We start from the raw sequence: 25558 nt of genomic DNA, 5'->3' as shown, positions 1-25558 counted from the left end.
GAAAATAAGGTGGTGTTATAACAGGAGGAAGGGATGGTAAACAAAGCAACCCAAACTGTATATTATAACCTATTAAATGAAATAATAAATGTATAAGAATGATAAATGTTAAAACACCTGTAACCAAACGACATGCTGTATGTGATGATGGGTTTTTTTCTGTTTTTTTTTTAATTGTTGTGTGTATGTGTTGTTTATGTAATAATAACAATTAAAAAAAAAAGCTTCCTAGAAGCTATCCATGCCCTTTTTTAATGAAAAAAGGCTGTTTTTCGTAAAGCTCCCTAAAGGCTATTTATGCCATTTGGGGGGGGGGGGGGGAAACTGGCCTGTTTTGGGGAAAAAACGGGCCGTTTTGGGGAGGTTTGCAGAGTGAATTTTTTTTTAATTTTCCTCTTCAAAACCTTGCTGCGTCTTATACTCCGGTGCGTCTTATACTCCGAAAAATACAGTATTTTTATAGGTCTTTAAAGGTAAGAAGCATCATCATAAACTGCACCTGGAAGGAAACTGGGTGGGTGGGGGAGTGCACTCAAAAGGGCACCAAACATTGAGCACACTGCAAGATTCTGGACCAATTGTAGCTTCCAGGCAGTCTTCAAGGGCAGCCCCCATGCACTGTGCATTGCAGTTGTCCAGCAGGTGTGAGTGACCATGAACAAGACCCCCCCACACACACTCCAAGAAAGGGCACGATGCCAAAGTCAGGAATGGAGGAGAAGGAGAAGCAGCAGGTGCTGAAAAACCTTCTACCTGCCCTCATCTCCCTTTTCAGGCAACTGAGCAAACAGAGATCGGTTACTAGTCCACATGAACCATGAATTTTGGGCCAGAGGAAATGGATGGAGAGGGACCCAACCCTCACCTTTGCAGATCAAATAATTCAAACGTTCCTGCGTTGTTATTTATTGGATTATGGGAGAGGGATGGAAACGGAGAAATCACTTATTTTACCTTTTAATCCAAACGTTCCTGAGATAGACGGCTGCTCTCCAGTAAACTTCTTAGGCGTTTTCTGTTTCCTTCCTAACTCAAAAAGGAGAAAACAGAAATAAAACTTTGGTCAAACCCCTGGGTGTTGAGTCGCACTTCTTTGTTAAAACATTCATGACTGGGAGAGACATGGAAACAAGGTCAGCCAATGAATAGGCATAGCAACTAAGTCAGCCAGTGGGAGCTTAAACAGATCTGAGTCTGTGCAGAGAATTGAAACAGAAACCTAAGCAGTCTGCTGCTCTGAGAAGTAAACTTAAGCAGTCTGTCTGGGCTTGTCTGCTGAAATGAAGCTAACTGCTTATGTTTGCCTGTAACTCTCCTGCCTTGTGTTTACTAGGAAGAACCACCTGTTGGCATTGTACATGTATTCACCGATTCTTGTTAGGTATAATTACTTATTGTACAGTTATAGAGACTAACTTGATTTTGCATTTAACAACCGCAGCAAGACTGTTGGTGGCGCAATACTGGAAGAAGGAAGATTTGCCTACTATTCAAGAATGGACATTAAAAGTAACAAACTTAGCAGAGATGGTTAAAATATCAGCATATCTCAAGGACCACACAAATGAGAGATATAAACTGGAGTGGAGAAGATGGATTGACTATATTCAAAATAAATACGGGACTAAGAAATTCCAGATAGTTTATGACTGAAGAAACAGGGAATGATATAATCTGTTTAGAGTTAGCCTAGCAAAGAGGAGTTAAAGCTCAAATGAAAGAGGATACTAACTTTTTTTAAAGTTTATTTTAGAATATGTTTGTTAAAGATTTATACCCTGTATTGGTTCTGGGAAGTCGGGGGGGGGGGGAAGGTTGGGGGTGTTAGGGGGGGAGGTAAACATTTGTAAAAGTTTTTTTTCCAAAAATTTTCAATAAAAAAAAGTTTGAATTTCACCACTGAAATGGGGATTTTGCAGTATCCTTCCCCTGCCACGCCCACCAAGCCACGCCCATAAAACCAGTAGTAAAAAAAAAATTGAATTTCACCACTGACCCAAACACAACACAAGCAAGCCAAATAGTGCACAACCTTCCCATTTTAAACTCGGAGGAGGAGGAGGGAAAGGGTCCCTCCACTTCCCCCAAAACTTGAGAAACGCTGATCTAATCTTACTGTGCTTCATCCTTTCGGGGTCTTCCTCCTCCTGCTTAAAGGCCTGTCTGCTCGCGTGATGTTTGGAGCTGCGGGTGCCCGGCGTCTGGCCGAGCGGAGTGGCAGCTCCTTCTCCACCTCCAGCTGCAGCCGTCTTCAAAACCCTGATGCCTTGGCTCACGGCCGCGTGCTCTCCGTTCTCGGGGTGCTGCAAGGCGACGGCCTTCTCCACTTTCGATTGTTTGGGGTGAAGGGTGGGGGACATGGTGCGTTCGGCAGCTCTAGGGCAAAAGGCAGAGTTAAGAAGAAGTCAAGCCGGGCAAGAATCAGGTGCAGACGATCCGATCCACGTTTTGTGCTCAATTTAAATTTACCGACAAAGAAATAAAGGGAGGCTGGTATAGATCTATTTCAAGCTGTTGTTAAGCTCTCATCAGCTAGCCATGCCCTGATGGGGTTAAGAATTTATATTCCCCCACCCAAATTCTAAGGACAGGACGGGAGCTTTAGGGCATAATAGATTTGCCCACCACCGTTAGAACAGCAAAAGACACAAGGCTCACTATATTGCACAACCCTCCTGGAGCATCTCAATTACCAAACTCCAGAATCCTCTAAAAATCCATCCACTCACTCAGCCATTTTGTCAGCTACCCCAGAAACAGGTTGCTGTCACTGAAGTTTCTGGAAACCAAATAAACAGAGACCTTCTTTGCTTGTAGGCAGCCTCCATTTTATTTCCAACGACTTTCCCCCAGCTTGGAACTGGACTGGTTTTTTTTCTTGCAACATATGGATGCTAGGCTGATGCCTTTTTTGACTCGGCCCCCCAGATTCTACCATGCCCTCTTCTAAACAAAGGTTTGACTCCTGGTGATTACTGTATTTTTCAGAATATAAGACACACCTTTTTCCCTCAAAAAAGAGGGTGAAAATCTGGGTGCGCCTTATACACTGAATACAGCATTTTTTGCCTCCTGAAACCCCACCCCTTCACCAAAATGACCATGCATAATCTTTAGAAGGCTCTCAGAGAGCTCCTGGGGGCTGGGAAGGGCAGAAATGAGCAAGAAAAGGGTCGGTTTTTGCTCAGTTTCTCCCCCCCCCCCGCCTCCAGGAGCACACTATAAGCCTCCTAAAAGCTAGCCATGCCCTTTTTTTGATTAAAAAACAGGCTGATTTGGGGAGGTTTGCCGAGTGCAAAAAAATTTTTTTTTAAAATTTGCCTCTTCAAAACTTTGGTGCGACTTATAATCTGGTGCATCTTATACTCTGAAAAATACGGTATTCCAGATCCATGTGGTCAAGGGGAGGAGCTTTCCCGTAACCCCATGATGGTGAACCTATGGCACATGTGCCACAGGTGGCACGCAGAGGCCTCTCTGCCGGCACATGAGCCCCAGTTGAGCTCCAGCAAGTATGCACCGCCAGCCAGCTGATTTTCAGGTCTCTGCAAAACACTATACAAGCCATTGCTATACATCCAACAGGAACAGGAAGTGCTTCACAGGAGCAGAAAGGGGTAAATCCTAGAGAGGCAGGAAATGCACCACTGAACAATGGAGATGAATGCTAGAGAGGAATAAAGCTGCATACAAGGCCAACATAACCACTGTAACGGCATAGGCATGCATGGGGAGGAGGTGCGCGGGGTGTGTGTGTGTGTGCCCCCCTGCACCCCATTTTTGGTCCCAGGAGGCTTCAGCCTGCTAGGCCCAAAATGGGACACCGGGGAGGGGGGGGGGGGTCGCACGCACATGCGCAAGGGGTATGGGGAGTGCACATGTATTATATTATGGGTGTGTACGCACACACTTTTGGCACACAAGGACTAGCCCCTCCTCTTGCTCCGGAGGCTCTGCCCCCCTACCTTTTCTTCCCTGCCCCCTTGCTGGTTGCCTTCTGCACTTTGTTTTCTGCCGGGGCGCTGGCTGCTGGCAAGGGCCTGTCCAAATGGTTCCAGAGACAATGCTTCTCCAGCTGAGTTTTTGACGTGAAGACGGCTTCACAGTACAGGCAGGGGAAGGTGCGTTTCTCGACAACGGCGCCCTGGGAGGAAGAGAGAAAAAGGGGAAAGAAGGTAGTGGAAATAGAGCAAAAGAGATGGAGGGAAGGCAACATATCTCTTGGCTTCTGCAAAGGAGCCCAAAAATGGCTTTGCGCCCTTGAGTGAGAAACACAGAGGCCCAGACACCCATGGGGCTGGCTTCGCCCCCCCTCTCCTACCTCCATTAATAACTGTTAATGCCCTTCCCCACGGCCCCAATCTTGGAAGGTGTCCCCTTTTGGCATTTTACAAAGTTGTTTTTTATAATTTTAAAACTTTCTCATCTTGAATTAATTCTGACTTGAATGTTAGTTTTACGGATTGCATTGTATACTGCCCACAGCGTTCCCCCCCCCCCCGAGAGAAATGGGCAGTTAAGAAAATATGAAATATAAATAAAATAAAATAAAATCGTAAAAGTATAAGTATAGTAAAGTATAGTAAATTAAAGTAAAGTATTGTAAAGTAAGTATAGTAAAGTATAGTAAATTAAAGTAAACTATAGTAAACTGTTGTGGCCCAGCAGGAGAAATTGGAGTTGCCACCAGACTCCGACAGCGAGGGGGCCTATGAGTCGGCCCTGGAGGATGTGGAGGACCCTGGACAGGGCTCTGACTCCGAGCAGGGCGCAGAAGGCACCTGAGCCTTGGACCAGTGGGGAGGAGACAAGGGAGAGTGAGCCGGAAGCCAGTAGTGAGTTGTTCCTGGATGCACGCCATCAAAGAGCTACTAGGCATCAGGAACAATTACGCACTTACAGGAGGTGATTGCACTCAGCTGGTGGTCATTAGGCTCCTCTCCAGACTATAAAAAGGCTACTTGTGCACACACCCCTCTTTGCAGAAGTCAACACAGAATCGAATGTCGGAGAACTTTGTGTGAGCTTGGCAGGCTGGATTGCTGCCAAGCCTTATCTGTGTTTATTGCTGCCCAAGCTTGTCTGTGCTGGGTTGCTGCCAAGGACCTGTTTGTCGGTTAATTAAATGCTGTAATTTATCTCTGGCTCGGAGTGTGCTTTGGTGTGGAACGAGGGGAGTAAGAACAGTAAACTATAGTAAAGTATAGTAAATTAAAGTATAAGTATAGTAAAGTATAGTAAAGTAAAATATAGTAAAGTACAGTAAAGTAAAGTATAGTATAGTATAGTATAGTATAGTAAAGTAAAGTAGAATAATAAATAAAATAAAACATCCCTCTTCCAGATTAGCTTCCCTTAACCTCGGTTGACACTTCAGGTGGACTTCAAGTCCCAGAATTCTCTTCTGCTGTCACTAATGCTGCTGCTGAGAATTCTGGGACTTGGAGTTTCCATATGTAGAGTGCCGCCTGGTTTTGGGGGTGGGGTGGGGAGCTGTTCTAGACAAAACACAGATTGGTTCTGTCCAATCTTGACAATCCAGCTTGGCTAATAGTATGAATTTGTCTAAGCGTAGTCTGCAACCCCTTGCGTAAAAATGAAGGTTTGAGACACCCATTGCATTCTACTTCACTTGAGGATGAGTTCATACAACACAGTTAAACAGATGAGTTCGAAATCTGGGGGTAATGCTAAGATTAGCTAGCAGTAGCCAAAGTCTTGTTTTGCTCTGTCCACACTAGTGTTTTTTCAATCTTGGCAACGTTAACCTTTGTGGACTTCAACTCCTACAATTCCCCAGACCAATGTTTCTCAACTGTGGCCTCTTGAAGATGGATGGACTTCAATTCCCAGAATTCCCACTGCTGACTGTGGAACTCTGGGAGTTGAAGTCCGCAAGGCTTAAAGTAGCCAAGATTGAAAAAAGTGGGCCTAGATAGAGCAGAAAAGGCCAGAGGAGGGGGTCAGTGGCTTTGGCCTGCTAGTTAATAGCATTGCTGACTAGAGAATTCTGGGAGTTGAAGTCCACAAGGCTTAAAGTGGCCAAGATTGCAGGCCTAGATAGAGCAGAAAAGGCCAGAGGAGGGGGTCAGTGGCTTTGGCCTGCTAGTTAATAGCATTGCTGACTAGAGAATTCTGGGAGTTGAAGTCCACAAGGCTTAAAGTGGCCAAGATTGCAGGCCTAGATAGAGCAGAAAAGGCCATAGGAGGGGTCAGTGGCTTTGGCCTGCTAGTTAATAGCATTGCTGACTAGAGAATTCTGGGAGTTGAAGTCCACAAGGCTTAAAGTGGCCAAGATTGAAAAAAGTGGGCCTAGATAGGGCAGAAAAGGCCATAGGAGGGGTCAGTGGCTTTGGCCTGCTATTTAATAGCATTGCTGACTAGAGAATTCTGGGAGTTGAAGTCCACAAGGCTTAAAGTGGCCAAGATTGCAGGCCTAGATAGAGCAGAAAAGGCCAGAGGAGAGGTCAGTGGCTCTGGCTAGCATGGCTGGCTGGGGAATTCTGGGAGTTGAAGTCCACCCATCTTCAAGTTTGAGAAAAGGGTTGTGTATGTCCTAACTAACAACCGAAAACCTGGTCTCAATTGTAGTCGTAAGTCAAGGCCTTGCCTCTCCACAACGACAGAGCTGCAATGAAGGTGGTCACTGAAACGAGGACAGCAGGGCTGACTTCCTTACCCCCTGACACCGCTGGAAGTGGTATTTCAGGCCATAGATGCTTGGGAATTCCAGCCAGCAACCCGAGTTAGGACATTTCACCCTGGAATGAGCCTTAAATTCATCCTTCCATTGATTCATCAGAGACAGCTGAGAGGAGAAAGCCCATAAAAGGAGAGGAAAAAAAGAGAGAGACAAAAAAGGGAATTTAAAAAATCAAGAAAGGGGGAGCAGAAAGATTCAAAGGGAGCGCAGATGCGTTCCTCAGCTCGATCTCTATCGAACCCAAGGCTTTCCATAGAACCATCTAAGGCAGTGTTTCTCAACCTTGGCGACTTTAAGTCCTGTGGACTTCAACTCCCAGAATCCCCCAGCCAGCATAGCTGGCTGGGGAATTCTGGGAGTTGAAGTCCACAGGACTTAAAGTCGCCAAGGTTGAGAAACACTGTTCTAGGGTTAAAATATTTCCGTTCCAGGGGAAAACGAGGATCAACCCGAGAACAGAGACTCATGCAGAGGTAGTTACACGAAACTAAAATCTTGCCAGAAGTAGATTGACTAAGACTTCATCCTAGCTCAATCATCGTTAACTTTAAGGTGTTTGTGGATTTCAACTCCCAGAATTACAGAGCTGGGCAAATTCTGGGAGTTGGAGTCCACACATGCTAGAAGGGAATTATGGAGCTTGAAAGGTAAAGATTCCTCTCCCAGGGAACAGAAGAAGAACAGAGACTCATGCAGAGATAGTTATACCAACTAAAATTTTGCAAGAAGCAGAACGGCTAAAATGTCACCCTAGCTTAACCGTTGCAACTTTAAGATGCAACGGACTTCAACTCCCACAATTCCACAGCTGGGTAAATCCCAGGACTGGGATGGCCACAGGAAGCACGCAAAGGCCTCTCTACCGGCACGCAAGCCATTGCCCCAGCTGAGCTCCACCGCGTATGCACGCGTGCCTCCTGCCAGTCAACTGATTTTCGGGCCTCTGCAGTGCATGCTGTTTAATCAAAATGCATTTAAAATATGATGTAAGCGATCGAGAATATAACTATATACATCCAACAGGAAGTGCCTCAAAGGAGCAGGTAGAGGTAAATTCTAGAGAGGCAGGAAATGCATCACTGAACAATGGAGAGGAACGCTAGAGAGGAATAAAGCTGCATACAAGGCATACATAACACCTGTAACGGTATGCGCATGCACCGGGGGGAGGGGGCAGGGGGAGCGCAGGGGGGAGGAGCTTCCCCTGCACCCCCTCCCCCCACAGCCCCATTTTTGGTCCCAGGGAGGCCTGCTAGGCCCAAAACAGGGTGGTGGCGGCGGGGTGTTTACGCACGCATTGTATTATGGGTGTAGGCATGTGCCCTGTCGTGCACACCCACACACTTTCGGCACGCAAGGACACAAAGGTTCGCCATCGCTGTTCTAGGAGTTGAAGTGCACATGTGCTTAGATGAGAATTCTGGGAGTTGAACTCCATGCGTGTGGGCGAAGGAATTTGGGGAGTTGAAGTCCGTACATATGGGAGGGGGATTTCTGGGAATTGAAGTCCACACATCTTAAAGCTTGCCAAGGTTGAGAAATATTTCCCTTGAGAATGTATGAGTGTGAAAATGAGCAAGATAGGGGGGAAAAAATCTTCAAAGAAGAACTTTGAACCAGCAATTAGACATGGAGAGTCATGTTTGAACCAGCAACCGGATGCAAGATGGAAGGCTGAAGGAACGAAGAAGGCGAAAGATAAAGGAAAAGCTATTGGAGGACACAACGATCTGTGTACACAACAACCCATTAGGAAGCACTTCTGTCTCCCCCAAATGCCATTCCCTATCAATCTCAATCTCAATCTCAATCTCTCTCTCTCTCTCTCTCTATATATATATATATATATTTATCGTCGTCATCTATCTATCATCTATCTATCATCTATCTATCATCTATCTATCTATCTATCTATCTATCTATCTATCATCTATCTATCTATCTATCTATCTATCTATCTATCTATCTATCTATCTATCTATCTATCTATCTATCTATCATCTATCTATCTAAAAGCCAAGTACCACTCACTCATCACAAAATCTCCAGAATGGTAAAGCCTACAAATTTGAAATTTGGCACATATGTTCCTCTTGGCTTCTAGGTGCTCGCTCAGAAAGGATTTTTCGAATGACCATCAGATCATTAATATTTCTTATACAGTAATTATTACATTCTGATGCTGAGGAGTTCTACTCCCCCTCCCCACCTGAAAAGAACTCTGTTCCAACTGCCAGTTGCCTTATGTTAACACGCTTTGATGCTAAGGAGTTAGACATTCTACTCCCCCTCCCCACCTGAAAAGAACTCTGTTCCAAATGCCAGTTGCCTCACATTCCGTTACCTCAGTTCAAACTGGCAGATGTCCCTCTCCTTCACTCAGGAGCGATCTGGGGCTGCTTACAGTACTAAACGTTGATACCTCACCCAAATGTCTAAACCTTCCACCTATCGAACGGCTTCCGGACTCAAGGCGGTGGGAGGGATATTCCTTATGTGTTTCAATCACCGAGCACCACTGAGCCAATGGATTGTGAACCAAATTTCTCCTGCATAGCCCGAACACATACTTTCGTTGCTAAGCACAGGTATCCAGCTAATGGAACAATATGAGTATGCATGTCTGTCGCTAATGTTTAAGCAATTCAGAGAGTCTTTGGTGCTCTCTGAACTTGGTTCCTTTCTTGCAGATGTTTCATTACCAAACTAGGTAACATCATCAGTGCTAGAAGGGAGTGTAGGAAGTAGGGGGAATGAGGAGCAGGAGGAGGAGGAATGTGGGGTCCAGGGTGTTCTCTGATCTTGGATGTTTTCTTGCAGACATTTCATGATCCAGCTATGTAACATCATCAGCTAGAAGGTAGTGGGGTTTGCTCTCTGTTTAGTGGGTCTGTCCTTGGTGGCTGCCTCTTGATTAGACTATTGCTTGCTGTTTGACTGTTCGTCTGCATTGTTTAATTCATAATTGTTGGTCTTGTAATAAATTTGGTGTTGATCTCTGCTTATCGGAGTATTGATTGCAGGCAGGAAGGTGTTTTTGTCGTTAGATTTACACCAACCAACATTGACAGGGCAAGCCACCTCCGCTAGACCGATTAGATCCCACAGATTAGGCCTCCTCCGAATTCCATCCGCCGGCCAGTGTCGACTGGCGACTACCCGGAGGAGGGCCTTCTCTGTGGCTGCTCTGACCCTTTGGAACGAACTCCCCGTGGAGATTCGAACCCTCACCACCCTCCAGGCCTTCCGCAAAGCTGTTAAAACCTGGCTGTTCCGACAGGCCTGGGGCTAAAGAGCTGTTGCCCCCGTCTTGAATGCTATGACTGTTGTGTGTTTTTAAATTATGTATTGTTATGTATTGTTTATTGTTTATTTTTTTGTTTGTACCCCCCCCCCACTTCCCTGATTTGATTTGTTAGCCGCCCTGAGTCCCCTTCGGGGGGAAAGGGCGGCATATAAATATAATAAATGAAATGAAATGAAATGTAAACGGAGAGCAAACTCCACTCCTTTCTAGCACTGATACCTAGTTGGGTCACGAAACATCTGCCAAAAAAAAACCCCAACCAAGTTCAGAGAGCACCAAGGACCCCCACAGTTCAATCCTGAGCAAGAAATATTCTCTTCCATCGGCTTAAGCAATCGTCATGAATAGAGTTTTAATGAGGTTTTTGGGAGGTGGGAGTTCCTCTGAGAATTCCACTATTGCTTAAGATCCCGAGGTTTGGAGTTGTTTACAAGACGCAATGCGATGCTTCCTCTAAACGGTGTTTCTCAACCTTGAGAACTTGAAGAAGGGCGGACTTCAGCTCCCAGAATTCCACTCGGCTTTGCTGACTGAGGAATTGTGGGAGTTGAAGCCCACCCCTTTTCAAGTCATTATGGTTGGGAAACACTGTTCTAGGACAGTGATGGCTAATAGCTTTGCCGTCTCGTGGCGAAACTGCGCCCGCACCCATAATGTCATGCGTGTGTGGCGCTCCCCCCCGCGCCCTGTGCCCACTATGCATGTGCATGCGACTCCCCCTCACGCATGTGCGTGTTACGCCCCCGCACTCTCCCCACGCATGCACGCATGACCCCCCCCCCACTCCCAGTAGGACTCCCTGCTACCTCCTAGGACGAAAAAAAAAGGCTGTGGAGGGGGGGGCACCCCCCGTACTCCCCCCGCCCCAGCACATGCACAAGTGACTCCCTCCTAAGCCCCCCACATGCGCATGCATCTCCCACATTCATCCCACCCCCTGCGCATGGACGGCAGTGATCCAAAAATCAGCTGGCCAGCGGGTGGCATGCAAGCATGCACGGTGCAGCTGAGCTGGGGCGATGGCTTGCATGCCTGCCGAGACGGCTCTGCGTGCCACAGGTTCACCATCACGGCTCTAGGATTCTCTCCACCTGGAACGAGTGAAAGCTCAAAGGCAGAAGCAGGGGGGAAAAAATTCTGCTTTCTCCACCAGGAGAAGCAAATAAATGAAAGTGGATTAAAGGGGAGGTTTTTCACCCAACGGCCACAGGCTTTAAGCCATCCGAGAGCTCATCAGTAATCCATGACAATTAATCATCCTGCATGAATCTAAACAGCGGGCTTCCTCTGCTGAGACTTAAAAGCAGCTGCAGTCGCTCAGCAGTGGTGCACTACAAGTTCCATCATCCTCATCCTGCCTAGAGGAAATGGGAATTGGCCCAAGGTCACCAGTCGGCTTTCATGCCTAAAGTGGGACTAGAACTCACTGTCTCCTGGTGATTGGCCCAAAGTCACCCAATTGGCTTTCATGACTAAGGTGGGTCTAAAACTCACAGTCTCCTGGTGATTGGCCGAAAGTCACCCAATTGGCTTTCATGCCTAAGGCGGGACTAAACCTCACAGTCTCCTGGTGATTGGCCCAAAGTCACCCAATTGGCTTTCATGACTAAGGTGGGTCTAAAACTCACAGTCTCCTGGTGATTGGCCAAAAGTCACCCAATTGGCTTTCATGCCTAAGGCGGGACTAAACCTCACAGTCTCCTGGTGATTGGCCCAAAGTCACCCAATTGGCTTTCATGACTAAGGCGGGACTAAAACTCACAGTCTCCTGGTGATTGGCCAAAAGTCACCCAGCTGGCTTTCCTGCCTAAGGTGGAATTAGAACTCCCTGTCTCCTGGTGATAGGCCCAAAGTCACCCAATTGGCTTTCATGCCTAAGGCAGGACTAAAACTCACAGTCTCCTGGTGATTGGCCCAAAGTCACCCAATTGGCTTTCATGATTAAGGCGGGACTAAAACTCACAGTCTCCTGGTGATTGGCCGAAAGTCACCCAGCTGGCTTTCCTGCCTAAGGTGGAATTAGAACTCCCTGTCTCCTGGTGATAGGCCCAAAGTCACCCAATTGGCTTTCATGCCTAAGGCAGGACTAAAACTCACAGTCTCCTGGTGATTGGCCCAAAGTCACCAGCCGGCTTTCCTGCCTAAGGGGGGACTGGAACTCACCGTCTCTCCCGGTGATTGGCCCAAAGTCACCCAATTGGCTTTCATGCCTAAGGTGGGACTATTACTCCCCGTCTCCTGGTGATTGGCCCAAAGTCACCCACTGGCTTTCCTGCCTAAGGGGGGACTAGAACTCCCCGTCTTCTGTTGATTGGCCTGGAAGTCACCCAACCTGCATTTGTGTCTGGAGGTTTGAAAGAAAAGATTCCAAAACCATTTGACTGGGGTGGTATAAAGACCCCTGCCTGAAGCAGAGGGTTGGACTAGAAGACCTCCAAGGTCCCTTTCAGCCCTTTGAGACGATGTTCTAAGCACAGAAACAAAACTCTCCATCTAATACACCATCCTATGTTAAAAGGAATGCTCAGCAATTCAAGGCTGGTTCCCCCCCCCCCTCTCCTCCCCCCAATTGCTGGGAAATACAGAAAATATAATTAAAACCTTACGGGAATATCTTTCAAGGCCTGGTTTTCGGTCTTGGGCCTCCCTTTCCGTTTGCTTTCTGTTTTGTCGTTCATTGCATTTCCTACCAAGAGAGGGAGAAAAGAAAAATGAGACAGCCGTTGAAATCAACATTGCTTTCAGTGTAACAGGGTGTATGTAGTGTGGTGGTTGAATGCATACGTGACCACTACAATGTCATTTGCATCATGACAAGATTAAGATTAAGATTTAGTTTATTTGTATGACGCCCTTCTCCGGGAGGGACTCAGGGCGGCGAACAACTCAAAAGGGGAAAAGGGGATACAAACACAATACACGTAATTAAAATACACAAGAGTCATACAGCCATACAAGTCGAGAGGGGAGGGGAACTCATCAACCCCAGGCCTGCCGGCACAGCCAGGTTTTGACGGCTTTCCGGAAGGCCTGGAGAGAGGTGAGGGTCCGAATCTCTGCGGGGAGTTCATTCCAAAGGGCCGGAGCTGCAACAGAGAAGGCCCTCCCCCGGGTGGTAGCCAGATGGCATTGGCTGGTAGACGGAACCCGGAGGAGGCCGACCCTGTGCGATCTAACGGGTCTTTGGGAGGTAATTGGCAGCAGGCGGTCTCTCAAGTACCCAGGTCCAATACCATGAAGGGCTTTATACGTTACGACTAGCACCTTGAAGCGTATCCGGAGACCGATCGGTAGCCAGTGCAGCTCGCGGAGGAAAGGTGTAACGTGGGTGTACCGAGGTGCACCCACAATCGCTCGCGCGGCTGCATTCTGGACGAGTTGTAGTCTCCGAATACTCTTCAAAGGCTGCCCCATGTAGAGCGCATTGCAGTAGTGGCTGGAGAGTAAGTAAAATCTTTATTACGGTCAAAGACCAGCAATACACATTAGTTTTTACACTATATTAAAATATACTAACATTAAAATATAATTAAAAAGTATTGACATACTTTGTCAATACATTGGGGGGGGGGGGTGGAGAAGACAACATTGTCTTGAGGTTCCTGGCTTTTGATGAGGATGAGGATGGAGTCTTGAATCTTGGAGTCCTAGTGGACAATCATTTAAATATCAGCCAGCCTTGTGCTGCAGCTGTCAAAAAAAGCCAACACAGTTCTAGGCTTCATCAACAGAGGGACAGAATCAAGATGGTGAAAAAAAAGGAAGGTTCTACATTTAGGCCAGAAAACCAAAATGCACAGGTACAGTATAGGTGGTAACTTGCTCAATAGCATTAACTGTGAGAGGGATCTTGGAGTCCTAGTGGACAATCATTTAAATAGGAGCCAGCCGTGTGCAGCAGCTGCCAAAAAAGCCAACACAGTTCTAGGCTGCATAAACAGCGGGATAGAATCAAGATCACGTGAAGTGTTAATCCCACGCTACAATAAGGCCACACTTGGAATATTGCATTCAGTTTTGGTCACCACGATGTAGAAAAGATGTGGAGACTCTGGAAAGAGTGCAGAGAAGAGCAACAAAGAGGATTAGGGGACTGGAGGCTAAAACCTATAAAGAACGGTTGCAGGAACTGGGTGTGTCTAGTTTAACGAAAAGAAGGACTAGGGGAGACATGATAGCAGTCTTCCAATATCTCAGGGGCTGCCACTAAGAAGAGGGAGTCAAGCTATTCTCCAAAGCACCTGAGGGTAGAACAAGAAGCAATGGGTGGAAACGAATCAAGGAGAGAAGCAACTTAGAAGTGAGGGGAAATTTCCTGACAGTTAGAACAATTAATCAGTGGAGCAGAAGTTGCCTCCAGAAGTTATGAATGCTCCAACACGGGAAGTTTTCAAAAAGATGTTGGATAACCATTTGTCTGAAGTGGTGTAGGGTTTCCTGCCTAGGCAGGGGGTTGGATTAGAAGACCTCCAAGGTCCCTTTCAACTCTTATTATTTCATTCTATTCTATGATGTTATCCATTCAGCCGTGTCCGACTCCTGCTGATTTTACGGCCCAGGTCTCTCCCCATCTTCAGATCTTGTGCTACAGGTCGTCCACAACTCCAGGGCAACTCCAAATGCCCACCACCCCTGGCCCTTTGGTGGATCCAAAGGTTGACCTCCCTTGACCCCACTCGGGAAAATCTAATGCCTACCCAGGTTAGACTGTTCATAGGCTGGATGGACCTTCAGTTCTGCCTTTCTGCTTTCTCTCTCCGCGCTGGTCCTGCTGGAGCCCGCAACCTTCTTTCCAATTCTGTAGGTATAGTGGTCTGCCATGGCTGAAAGAAAGAAGGAAGAGCATCAACTCAAGAACCTGGACAGTCGCACAAGGGAGTTTGGGGTTTTCTTTTCTTTTAACCTTCTGGGATGGAGGTCAAAGAGGTCGACCTTAACCCACTGCTGCTTCTTCAGAACTTCAGAATGGTCCTCCTGGATGAAGTCAAGCCCAATCTCAATCCGAAAGTAGATGTCTCCTAATGACCAACCAGTTTTGGGTCAACTCCTAAGCCAGGGGTGAAGATATAGGTCTCCCAAAGTTGCCCTCTCTAAAGTTAAGGAGCCACTAAATTCATAATTTCAAATCCCACAGATCACTAATAATCTGCCTAATGACTGGCTGGGTGGGCGTGGCCAACTCGATGTCACTCATGTCAAGGGGCGCCTCGCCAGTCTCTACTTGCCCCTCCCCTCCCAGACACTCCTTGCCTGCCCTCCCGGGCTCCTTATGGCCCCAACAGGAAGCAGTTGCTGAAGCTAAGGAGCCACCATGAGAAAGACTTGGCAAAACAGCTGGCTCAGTTCAAATTGGATGTGACCGAGAAGGAGGCTCAGCAGAAGCACCTCACTGAGGACTAGGAGCATAGGCTTTCCAAGCAGAAGGAAGACCTGCGGGAGTGCAAGGCCAGGTACCGGTGCCTGGAGGCTCAGCAGGCTGAGATGGTCAGCCAGTTCCAGGCCATGATGCAGTCCCACTGGAACGAGGCCCTCCGGCTCTTCGCCACCAGCGGTGATTCCCTCCAGCCTTAACCCAAAGCCCCCCACCAGGAGGCTGAAGCAGACCCCAAGCTGGAATTTCTGCCCCCCTCCGACCCGCACAAAAAGACCCCAAAGGGGGAGACTCTCTGCAGCAACACAAGCGTTCATTACACGTATCCGTCCCAGGGGTTGTAGTTTGAGGACCCCTGATTTAGTGCAATATAAAAAATGCAAATAATTTTTCTGCAGACCAACAAACGTTTCTCACGGACCACCCACTTGGTGACCACTGCCTTATGGCACTGATGACGTAACCTAGCTTAAGTAACAAAACATCTGCAAAACAACAACAATAACAACAACAACAACCGAAGCTCAGAGAGCACCAAGGACCCATCATTTCAAACCTGAGCTGCAAATATTCCCCTTTATTAATATTCAATTCTAAATATGTTGACACAAACACATCCTTTACTACAGAGTATGACCTACAAAGGAGTTCCATTTTGCCACCGAAGAAACGGCGTTAGCTTCGTTTGCACAACACTCTTAACCCAGTTTCGGAATGGGTACATTTTTCAAAGTTGCACATTGAGCAATAAATTAGCCAGTCCAGTTTTGCACACACTAAAAAAGGATCAAAGAGAAATACATCTGGCGGAACCTGACCTGAGATGATCTATGTGAGCACAGCCCTGGTTTTAAAGATGGAAAAATGAAAATAAAGTTTTAAAAAAATAAAATAAAAAACCTGTAACTAAGTCCATGCCACTCAAAGACAAACTGTAAAATTGTTTTAGGGGTAAAAGAATGCCAAAGCAACTACAATCTCGTGAGTCCTCAATTTAAAGATAAAAGACAAGGAAAATACAGAAATATTTCCTAACATGGGATTTGTTTAGAGCCAAGGTGGCGCAGTGGTTAAATGCAGCACTGCAGGCTACTGCTAGATCAGCAGTTCAGCGGTTCAAATCCCACCGGCTCAGGGTTGACTCAGCCTTCCATCCTTCCGAGGTGGGTAAAATGAGGACCCAGATTGTTGGGGGCAATATGCTGACTCTCTGTAAACCGCTTAGAGAGGGCTGAAAGCCCTATGAAGCGGTATATAAGTCTACTGCTATTGCTATTGCTATTGTTTTATCAATGGTTAGATAATAGAGGTAGAAATTAGAAGATGGAAGATTATTACTGTGTATAAGAAAACGATGAATGATTATCATATATATATATATATATATATATGTGTGTGTGTGTGTGTGTGTGTGTGTCTGTGTCTGTGTGTCTGTGTGTGTCTGTGTGTGTTGTATTTATCAGCACAAATACAACACAAATGTAACAAAGGCAACAGTAAAAATATTGGGTTTCTGTCTGGATGTTCTCTTATGACGAGCCGATGGACAGAGAATGGAAGCAGTTAACTTCCTCCCATACTTGGGCATACCAGGGGTTGTGACTTTAAATATATACCTTTCTCCCTGGCTCAGCTGATAAGGAGAGGAACTCTGTGGCTTAATGGTTAACACATCCGCCTAAGATGCAATACAGCACAGGTTCCAATCCCAGTAAGGGTATGGCTAGCTGATGAGAGCTAAATAGCTTGAAATAGATCTATACTAGTCTCCCTTTATTTATTTATCAGCACAAATACAACACAAATGTAACAAAGGCAACAGTAAAAATATTGGGTTTCTGTCTGGATGGTCTCTTATGACGAACCGATGGACAGAGAATGGAAGCAGTTAACTTCCTCCCATATTTGGGCATACCAGGGGTTGTGACTTTAAATATATAGACTGCAAATGCACCATTAGCCTCTTTAAACCCCTCCTATCCTTACACGAAACACAAACCCCCAACCAATCAGAACACACCTCCACCCAATACAGCCAAGCTCCCACCCAATCAGTTCAAACCCCCACTGGCAGTTAAAAGGAAGAAACAGCCGAGATCTCACATTGCTCCTGGAAGCATCAAGCCTGAAGATGACGAATGAGACTTCGTCGAAACGTCGCCAAGACATCTCCAATTTTACGTGGGAGAAAACCCAAATAACTAGAGACATGTATGTATGTATGTATGTATGTATGTATGTATGTATTAAGTGTTACAACCCCTAGTTTGTTTCTTAACGTTGACTTCTGCAGAAAGGCGTGGCACAAGCAGTCTCTTTTATAATCAGGAGAGGATCCTAATGAGCATCAGCTGAGCGTAATCACCTCTTGTAATTACGCCGTTGTTCTTGACGCCGAGTAGCCCTTCGACAGCGTGCATCCCGGAACAACTCACAGGTATTTTCTGGATCACTCACTCTTGTCTCCTCCCCACTGATCCAAGGCTCAGACGCCACCTGGTGGCCAATCAGTCCCTCCTCACCCTGCTTGGAGTCGGAATCCCGTCCAGGGTCCTCCACCTCTTCCAGGACTGACTCATGACCCCTTGCCGTCGGAGACTATATATATAGTCAGCTTTCCAAATATCATCCAGAATTAAATCAGAATTCAAGGCATAGATTTCATCAAGTTCCAATTTAATCAGAGAGACATGTTGGTACAAACTGTGGGAACCCGAATCTGAAAGCTTCCTGGGTTTCCACCCAGTTGAAAGTTCAAAACCTTGCCCCCACACCCACAAGTCCATCACATGGTCCAATGTTCCTCTGCCACGCTGGCATTTCCACCCATCTAGTTCCGGTCAGGTGCAGAGGTGTGGAGACAAAAAGATGACCTTGGGCTTCTGGAAAGGAATGTTTTATTATGACAACAACACATTCTGCTCCTTACTATTCTCCCCTCCCTATTCCCCACTAATGAAACAGTATAGAAAAAATAATAGAAAGTGTGGCAGGCCAAAGATCCTAAAAAGTATATGACTGCAACCAAGCCAAGTACCACTCACTCATCACGAAATCTCCAGAACCGTAAAGCCTACAAACTTGAAATTTGTGACCCGTCAAAAGCGCGGAGGACAAAATCGCGCTCGACGAAAGCGCGCATGTGACGTCATCACAGCGCGACGAAAAAAATTAAAAATTGAAATAAAATTAAAATTAAAGCAAGCCGATTCACATAAAGGTAAGGGTTAGGTTTAGGGTTAGGTTTAGGTTTAGGGTTAGGGTTAGGTTAAGGGTTAGGGTTAGGTTTAGAGCGTTAGCGTTAGGTTTAGCGTTCGGTTAAGGGTTAGCGTTAGGTTTAGCGTTACGTTAACGGTTAGGTTTAGGGTTAGATTTAGGGTTAGGTTAAGGGTTAGGTTTGGGGGGGGTTAGGGTAAGGTTTTAGCTTTATTTTTACATTTTTCAATCACAGCGCGATGTTTTCGTCGCGCTGTGATGACGTCAAATGCGCGCTTTCGTCGAGCGCGATTTTGTCCTCCGCGATTTTGTGGTGGAACCCTTGAAATTTGGCACATAAGTTCCTCTTGGCTTCTAGGTGCTTGCTAAGGAAGGATTTTTTGAAATGACCATCAGATCATTAGTATTTCTTATACGGTAATTAACACACTCTGATGCTAAGGAGTTCTACTCCCCCTCCCTACCTGAAAAGAACTCTGTTCCAACTGCCAGTTGCCTTATATTAACACACTCTGAAGCTAAGGAGTTAGACATTCTACTCCCCCTCCCCACCTGAAAAGAACTCTGTTCCAACTGCCAGTTGCCTAATATTAACACGCCCTGAAGCTAAAGGAGTTAGACATTCTACTCCCCCTCCCCACCTGAAAAGAACTCTGTTCTGACTGTCAGTTGCCTCACATTCCGTTACCTCAGTTCAAGCTGGCAGACGTTCCATTTCTTCACTCATGAGCGATCTGGGGTTCTTTACAGTACTAAACGTCGGTACCTCACCCAGATGTCTACACCTTCCACCTATGGAATTGCTTCCGGACTTAAGGCAGTGGGAGCGATATTCCCTTGTGTGTTTCAATCACCGACCACCACTGAGCCAACAAATTGTGAACCGAATTCCTCCTACATAGGCCAATCACACAGTTTCGTCGCGAAGCACGGGCATCCAGCTAGTGATATATAAATCAACAAAACTACTACTACTATTATTATGTATAAGTAGATTGACTCAGACAATACACTATTCATTAAGCACAAAGAAAAATGCATAAATAAAGATGTAAAAAAAAAAAAACCTCCTCAATTTACAAGCATTCATCACAACATTGTGCAAAGTTACAACGGCACCAAAACAAGTGATTGATGACCAGTCCTTGGACTTACAACCTTTGGGGTATCCTTAGGGTCACATGATCCAAATTTGGGCACTTGGCGAACAGCATGTACAGGGAATCTTTGACTTACGACAGTTCATTTAGTGACGGTTCGAAAAAAAGTAACTCATGGCCATTTTTCACATTTATGATCTTTGCAGCATCCCTATGATAACGTGATCAACATCCAGACACTCGGCAACTGGTTCATATTTATGACGGTCACAGCGTCGTGTGTGTGTGTGTGTGTGTGTGTGTGTGTGTGTGTGTGTGTGTGTGTGTGTGAGAGAGAGAGAGAGAGAGAGAGAGAGAAACAATCCCCTTTTGCAACCTTCTGACAAGCAAAGTCAGTGGGGGAAGCCGGATTCACTTAACGCCCATGTGACTAACTTAACCACTGCAGGGATTCACTTAACAACAAGGTTATTAACTTCACAACTGCAGTGATTCGCTTAAAAATTACGGCAAGTAAAGTCGTAAAATGGGGCCCACTCACTGAACAAATGCTTCACTTGGTAGCAGACATTTTTGGCTGTAAGTCGAGGACTATCCATAAAAACCACTTTCACTGTCCAGAAGTCTCTCTCTCTTCCTGTTTCCAAATTCAGCCAGGCTTCCAGGGTATTTGGCCTAATAGGTTTGCGGGCAAAGAGCCAGCCATTGGCTCAACATTATTAATTAACCACTAAGTGGCTGTAAATCTGGTCTCCTTGCAAACTCAAGTGCTGTTGAATTGGGCTGTTTTCTGCTTTTTTTCCAGCAGGAAAAAAATATATCTAGATTCTGGGCTAGGGGTGTGAAACTCAAGGCCTGCGGGCCAAATCCGACCCAAGGGATGCTTAGATCTAGCCTGCGCGGAATATGGAAACAAGCGAAGGACCGTCCCACAGTGCCTCTGCCAGCGAAATCGGAGCTCGGGAGGGACAGAGGGTTGCAGGAGGCTGTCCTGGCAGAAAATGTGCCCACCCACCCACCCAAGCTCTGTTTTCACTGGGAGAGGGGCTATCAAAACTAAAAATACAACTAAAGGAGAAATGTTTCCCCTTTTGCATTTGAGCATGCAAGAAGGGACAGGAAAGGAGAAAGGGAAAGACGAAGGAAGGGAAGGAAAGATGGGAAGGGAGAAGAAAGGAGAAGGGGAAAAAAGAAAAGCAGAAAAGGGAGGGAGGAATGGAGGAAAGGAAAAGGAAGGAAAGAAAATAGCAATAGCAATAGCAGTAGACTTATATACCGCTTCATAGGCCTTTCAGCCCTCTCTAAGCGGTTTACAGAGAGTCAGCATATTGCCCCCAACAATCTGGGTCCTCATTTTACCCACCTCGGAAGGATGGAAGGCTGAGTCAACCCTGAGCCGGTGAGATTTGAACCGCTGACCTGCTGATCTAGCAGTAGCCTGCAGTGCTGCATTTAACCACTGCGCCACCTTGGCTCAAAATGAAGGGAGGGAAGGAAACAAGAAGGGAGGAAGAAGGGAAAGGAAGGAAGGAAGGGGGAAAAGGAGGGAGGAAGGGTGGAATGGGGGGAAGGAAAAGGAAGGAAGGAAAAGGAAGGGAGGGAAGGAAAAAAGAAGGAAGGAAGAAGGGAAAGGAAGGGATGGAGGGAAGGAAGGAATCTAACTAATGCCACCTAAGAGCCGAGGTGGCGCAGTGGTTAAATGCAGCACTGCAGGCTACTTCAGCTGACTGCTAGTTCTGCAGTTCGGCTGTTCAAATCTCCCCGGCTCAGGGTTGACTCAGCCTTCCATCCTTCCGAGGTGGGTAAAATGAGGACCCGGATTGTTGTTGGGGGCGATATGCTGACTCTGTAAACCGCTTAGAGAGGGCTGAAAGCCCTATGAAGCAGTATATAAGTCTAACTGCTATTGCTATTGCTATTGCTAACTCTAATTAAGGTGAGAGGGAGGGTCTCAGCAGGGAAGTCCTGTCTTAGCACTTGGCCACCACAGGATCCCGTGTCATGCCCGCCACGGGAAAACACACACACACACACACCATGGCCCTCCAAAGTCAAACACAACCCTGATGCGGCCCTCAATGAAATCGAGTTTGACACCCCTGGTTCTGGACCACAGGCTAAGCTCATTTGGTTTAATATGCGGGAAAGCTAACAGGTTGGGTGGGATAAGAAGCCCCCACCCCTGCCCCACCTTGGCTTTCTTCTACGCTGGAGTTGGATTAAAACGCTTTGGGGGATTCTGCGAGCAAGCAAATCCAGCAGCACAGCTAGGCCTTGATTTACAACAGTTCATTGAGTTCAAAGTTACAACACCCCTGCAAGACGGGACTTTTTTCCAGCGTTACGGGTCAAAATTCTGTGATCAAAATTCAGATGCTTGACAACTGACACATATTTGTGATGGTTGCAATGTCCCGGGTTTAAGTGATCCCCTCTTGCAACCTTCTGACGGGCAGTGTCAATGGGGAAGCCAGATTCACTTAGCATCCGGGTTACTCGCTTATCAACTGCAGTGGTTCACTTAACAACTGTGACAAGCAGGTCATAAAAAAAGGGGCTCTCTGCGTGCCACCTGTGTGCCATACCCATCACGGGTATAAGGTCTCCTGGCCTTGAATAGGGAGGGGGTTGGACTAGAAGACCTCCGAGGTCCCTTTCAGCGCTAGAATTCTAGATGGAATTCTACATATTGGTGCATTTCCAATTTTACACCAAACCAGGACAATTTAGTGCATAATGGTGGTGGCTTTTAGATTTTGCACTTAATTTTTAAAAATGCATATATATTTTTTTGATTTTATATAAAATAATGCATAATTGCCACTGCTCCACTCCTAGTTACTGTCTATTCCTGTTGCTATGCAGTCAATCTTTATACATTGCTTTAGTTTTGGCACATTTCATCTGGCTTTTTATTAACTTGGCAAATTGTTCAGCACGGTCAACGTAATATGAAATGGTAACTGAGTGTAAATCAACGGAGTTTCTGAAGTGAAGCATGCCAAGGTTTTCAGAGTAAATAACAGAATCTTAAGGGATCTTCTTTAGCAATAGCAATAGCAATAGCAGTAGACTTATATACCGCTTCATAGGCCTTTCAGGCCTCTCTAAGCGGTTTACAGAGAGTCAGCATATTGCCCCCAACAATCTGGGTCCTCATTTTACCCACCTCGGAAGGATGGAAGGCTGAGTCAACCCTGAGCCGGTGAGATTTGAACCGCTGACCTGCTGATCTAGCAGTAGCCTGCAGTGCTGCATTTAACCACTGCGCCACCTTGGCTCTTTAGCCTTATTTCATATGGGTTCCATTCACACAAAACCCAGAAAATCTGACTGCTTGGCTTTAACCCATTTTCTCGGCTTCACTGATCAAATTGGTAACTGGCTGGAACAAATAATGGATGTGCAAATTGGGTAGTTTCACAGGAGGGAGAGAGGGAAGGAAGGGAGCAAGGAAGTGAAAAGAAGGGAGGGAGGGTGTAAGGATAAGAGAAGAAAGGACGGAATGGAGGAAAGGAAAAGGAAGGAAGGAAGGAAGGAAGGAAGGAAGGAAAAAGAAGGGAGGGAGGAAGGAATGAAGGAAAGGAAAAGGAAAGAAGAAGGAGGGACAGAAAAAAGAATGAAGAAGGGAAAGGAAGGGAAGGGAAAGAAGGAAGGAAGGAATGGAGGAAACAAAAAGGAAGAAAGGAAAGAAAAAGAAGGGAGGGAAGGAAAAAAGGAGGGAAGAAGAGAAAGAAAGGGAGGGAGGAAAGAAAGGAAGGGAAAAGGGAGGAATGGAGGAAAGGAAAAGGAAGGAAGGAAGGAAGAAAGGAAAGAAATAAAAAGCAGTGAGGAAAGGAAAAAAGAAAGCAGGGAAAGGAAGGGAAGGAGGGAAAAGAAGGGAGGAATGGGGGAAGGAAAAGAAAGGAAGGAAAATGAAGGGAGGGAAGGAAAAAAGAAGGAAGGAAGAAGGGAAAGGGAGGGAGGGAGGGAAGGAAGGAATCTTACTAATGTCAGCTCTAATTAAGGTGAGTTTGTTGGGTGAGAACAGGTGCCATCTTCAACTGCTGGGCCAAAATTTGTTCTATGAACACAACACACAAACAAGCAGAGTGAAGACATGTTTGGTTTTATTTTGCTCCAGATCCTTTTTTTTCTCATCATAATTTTCTACCTTTCCATGGAGAATGCCAATTAAACCCTTGGATGAGGGGCTGTTGGGGGCGGGGGTGTTTATTGGAAAATGCCCACTGCGAATCTTGAACCTGGTTCACATCCAAATCACTCCACAAGATAATCAGACTAGCTACCGCCCACCCCAGATTTAACCGGGTTACCAGCTTTATCATTCTTTGCCAGGCTTCTACGGAATCGTAACACACAACGGATGCATTCAACAGGCGGCACACGTGAAGCCGTGAAGAATCCAAGCCAGGGGTGAAATGCTACGGGTTTGCACCGGTTTGCGCGAACTGGTAGGGGACGATTGACGTCGGTTCTGCAAACCAGTAGTTCAAAAAAGCTTCTGAGAAGCAAGGAGGGAAGGAAGGAGGGAAGGAAGGAGAGAAGGAGAGAAGAAAGGAGGGAAGGAAGGAGGGAAGGAAGGAGGGAAGGAAGGAGAGAAGGAGAGAAGAAAGGAGGAAATGTAGGAGAGAAGGGGGGAAGGAAGGAGGAAAGGAAGGAGAGAAGGAGAAAAGAAAGGAGGGAAGGAAGGAGGGAAGGAAGGAGGGAAGGAGAGAAGGAGGGAAGGGGAAGGAGGGAGGGGAGTAGGAGAGAAGAAACGAGGGAAGGAAAGAGGGAGGGAGGGAAGAAGAAGTAGGACCGTTGTAAGATAAGATGGATCTATGGGATGTTAAAAAAGCAATCTTCAAGTATATTGTCAACAGTAGGGAAAAATTGTTATAAATACATATTATTAATAACAGCTATGAGATCATATAATTGTGAATGTATATATGAAATTGATAAAATTAAAATAAAAATAAATAAATAATAAAAAAAAAGCTTCTGAGAATCGCGCAGCTCAGCTGTGAGCCGCACGATTGTCGCAAGCTTGCCCCCCCCCCCACACTTTTTAAAGCATTTTTTCCAGTCCAAATTGTGGGAACCTTTTTGTTTTTCATTTTTAAAGCATTTTTTAACTACCTATTCACCCGAACCAGTAGTTAAAAAATGCTTTAAAAAGTGGGGAAAAGGGTTCCCACTTTCGCACGCCACAGCTGAACCTTCCCCCCCCACTTCTTAAAGCATTTTTTACTACCCATTCAGCCGAATAGGTTGTAAAAATGCTTTAATTTTTTTTAACCCACCCAGCCACATAACGCCACCAAGCCACACCCACCAAGCCACGCCCAGAGAACTGGTGGCAAAAATTTTTTACATTTCACCACTAATCCAAGCCAACTTAAAACCAAGTTTAAGATTAACCAATACTCCTTGAAAGCTCTTGAACTGATCTTAAATATGCTGGATGGGTTGTCTCTTGTATCTCTGCATGATTCCCCTTTTCTCCCTCCCAGTCTGAGTCTTGGAGCCGTAACTAAGGTACCTGATCACACCCCACATAGAACCTGCAGCACCCCAATAGAGCCAGACACCCCTTTCTATTTTTCTACTTTTAATCCTTAAACTGCCATTTTTCCTCCAGTCTTAATTCAACGCTACTTCGGAAAGTCGTAAATTAAAGCCTTCTCCAAACAGCATTGTGGCCCGCCTGCCAGCGGAGTTGGCAGCAGAGTTGGACAGTGAGGAGGTTGGGGAGGAACATGGGTCACTCCTGGGGATTGAGAGAAGCTCAGACGAGGGCTCAGCAGTGAGGCAGAGGAACAGCTGGAGCCTGTTCCCAGTGTGCGCATGCACAGAGCTGCCCGAAGACAAGAACA

General features: G+C 46.2%; 1 protein-coding gene across 1 annotated transcript in view; it reads right to left on the bottom strand.

Moving 5' to 3' along the window:
- Positions 1–25558, bottom strand: part of ZNF512B (zinc finger protein 512B) — a 52634-nt gene that overhangs the window by 17118 nt on the left and 9958 nt on the right. Inside the window, 6 exon segments of the mRNA XM_087720874.1 lie at positions 955–1026; positions 2117–2376; positions 3966–4144; positions 6680–6808; positions 12617–12696; positions 14708–14833. Of these exon segments, the coding sequence (XP_087577000.1) occupies positions 955–1026; positions 2117–2376; positions 3966–4144; positions 6680–6808; positions 12617–12696; positions 14708–14831 (844 nt within the window). The 5' untranslated portion in view covers positions 14832–14833.

This window comes from Thamnophis sirtalis, unplaced genomic scaffold, assembly GCF_051295495.1.
Source record: "Thamnophis sirtalis isolate CommonGarterSnake01/CBP01778 unplaced genomic scaffold, rThaSir2_p1.2 scaffold_7, whole genome shotgun sequence".
In the NCBI taxonomy this organism is placed as follows: Eukaryota; Metazoa; Chordata; class Lepidosauria; order Squamata; family Natricidae; genus Thamnophis; species Thamnophis sirtalis.
This window is presented reverse-complemented; position numbering and strand designations above follow the sequence as displayed.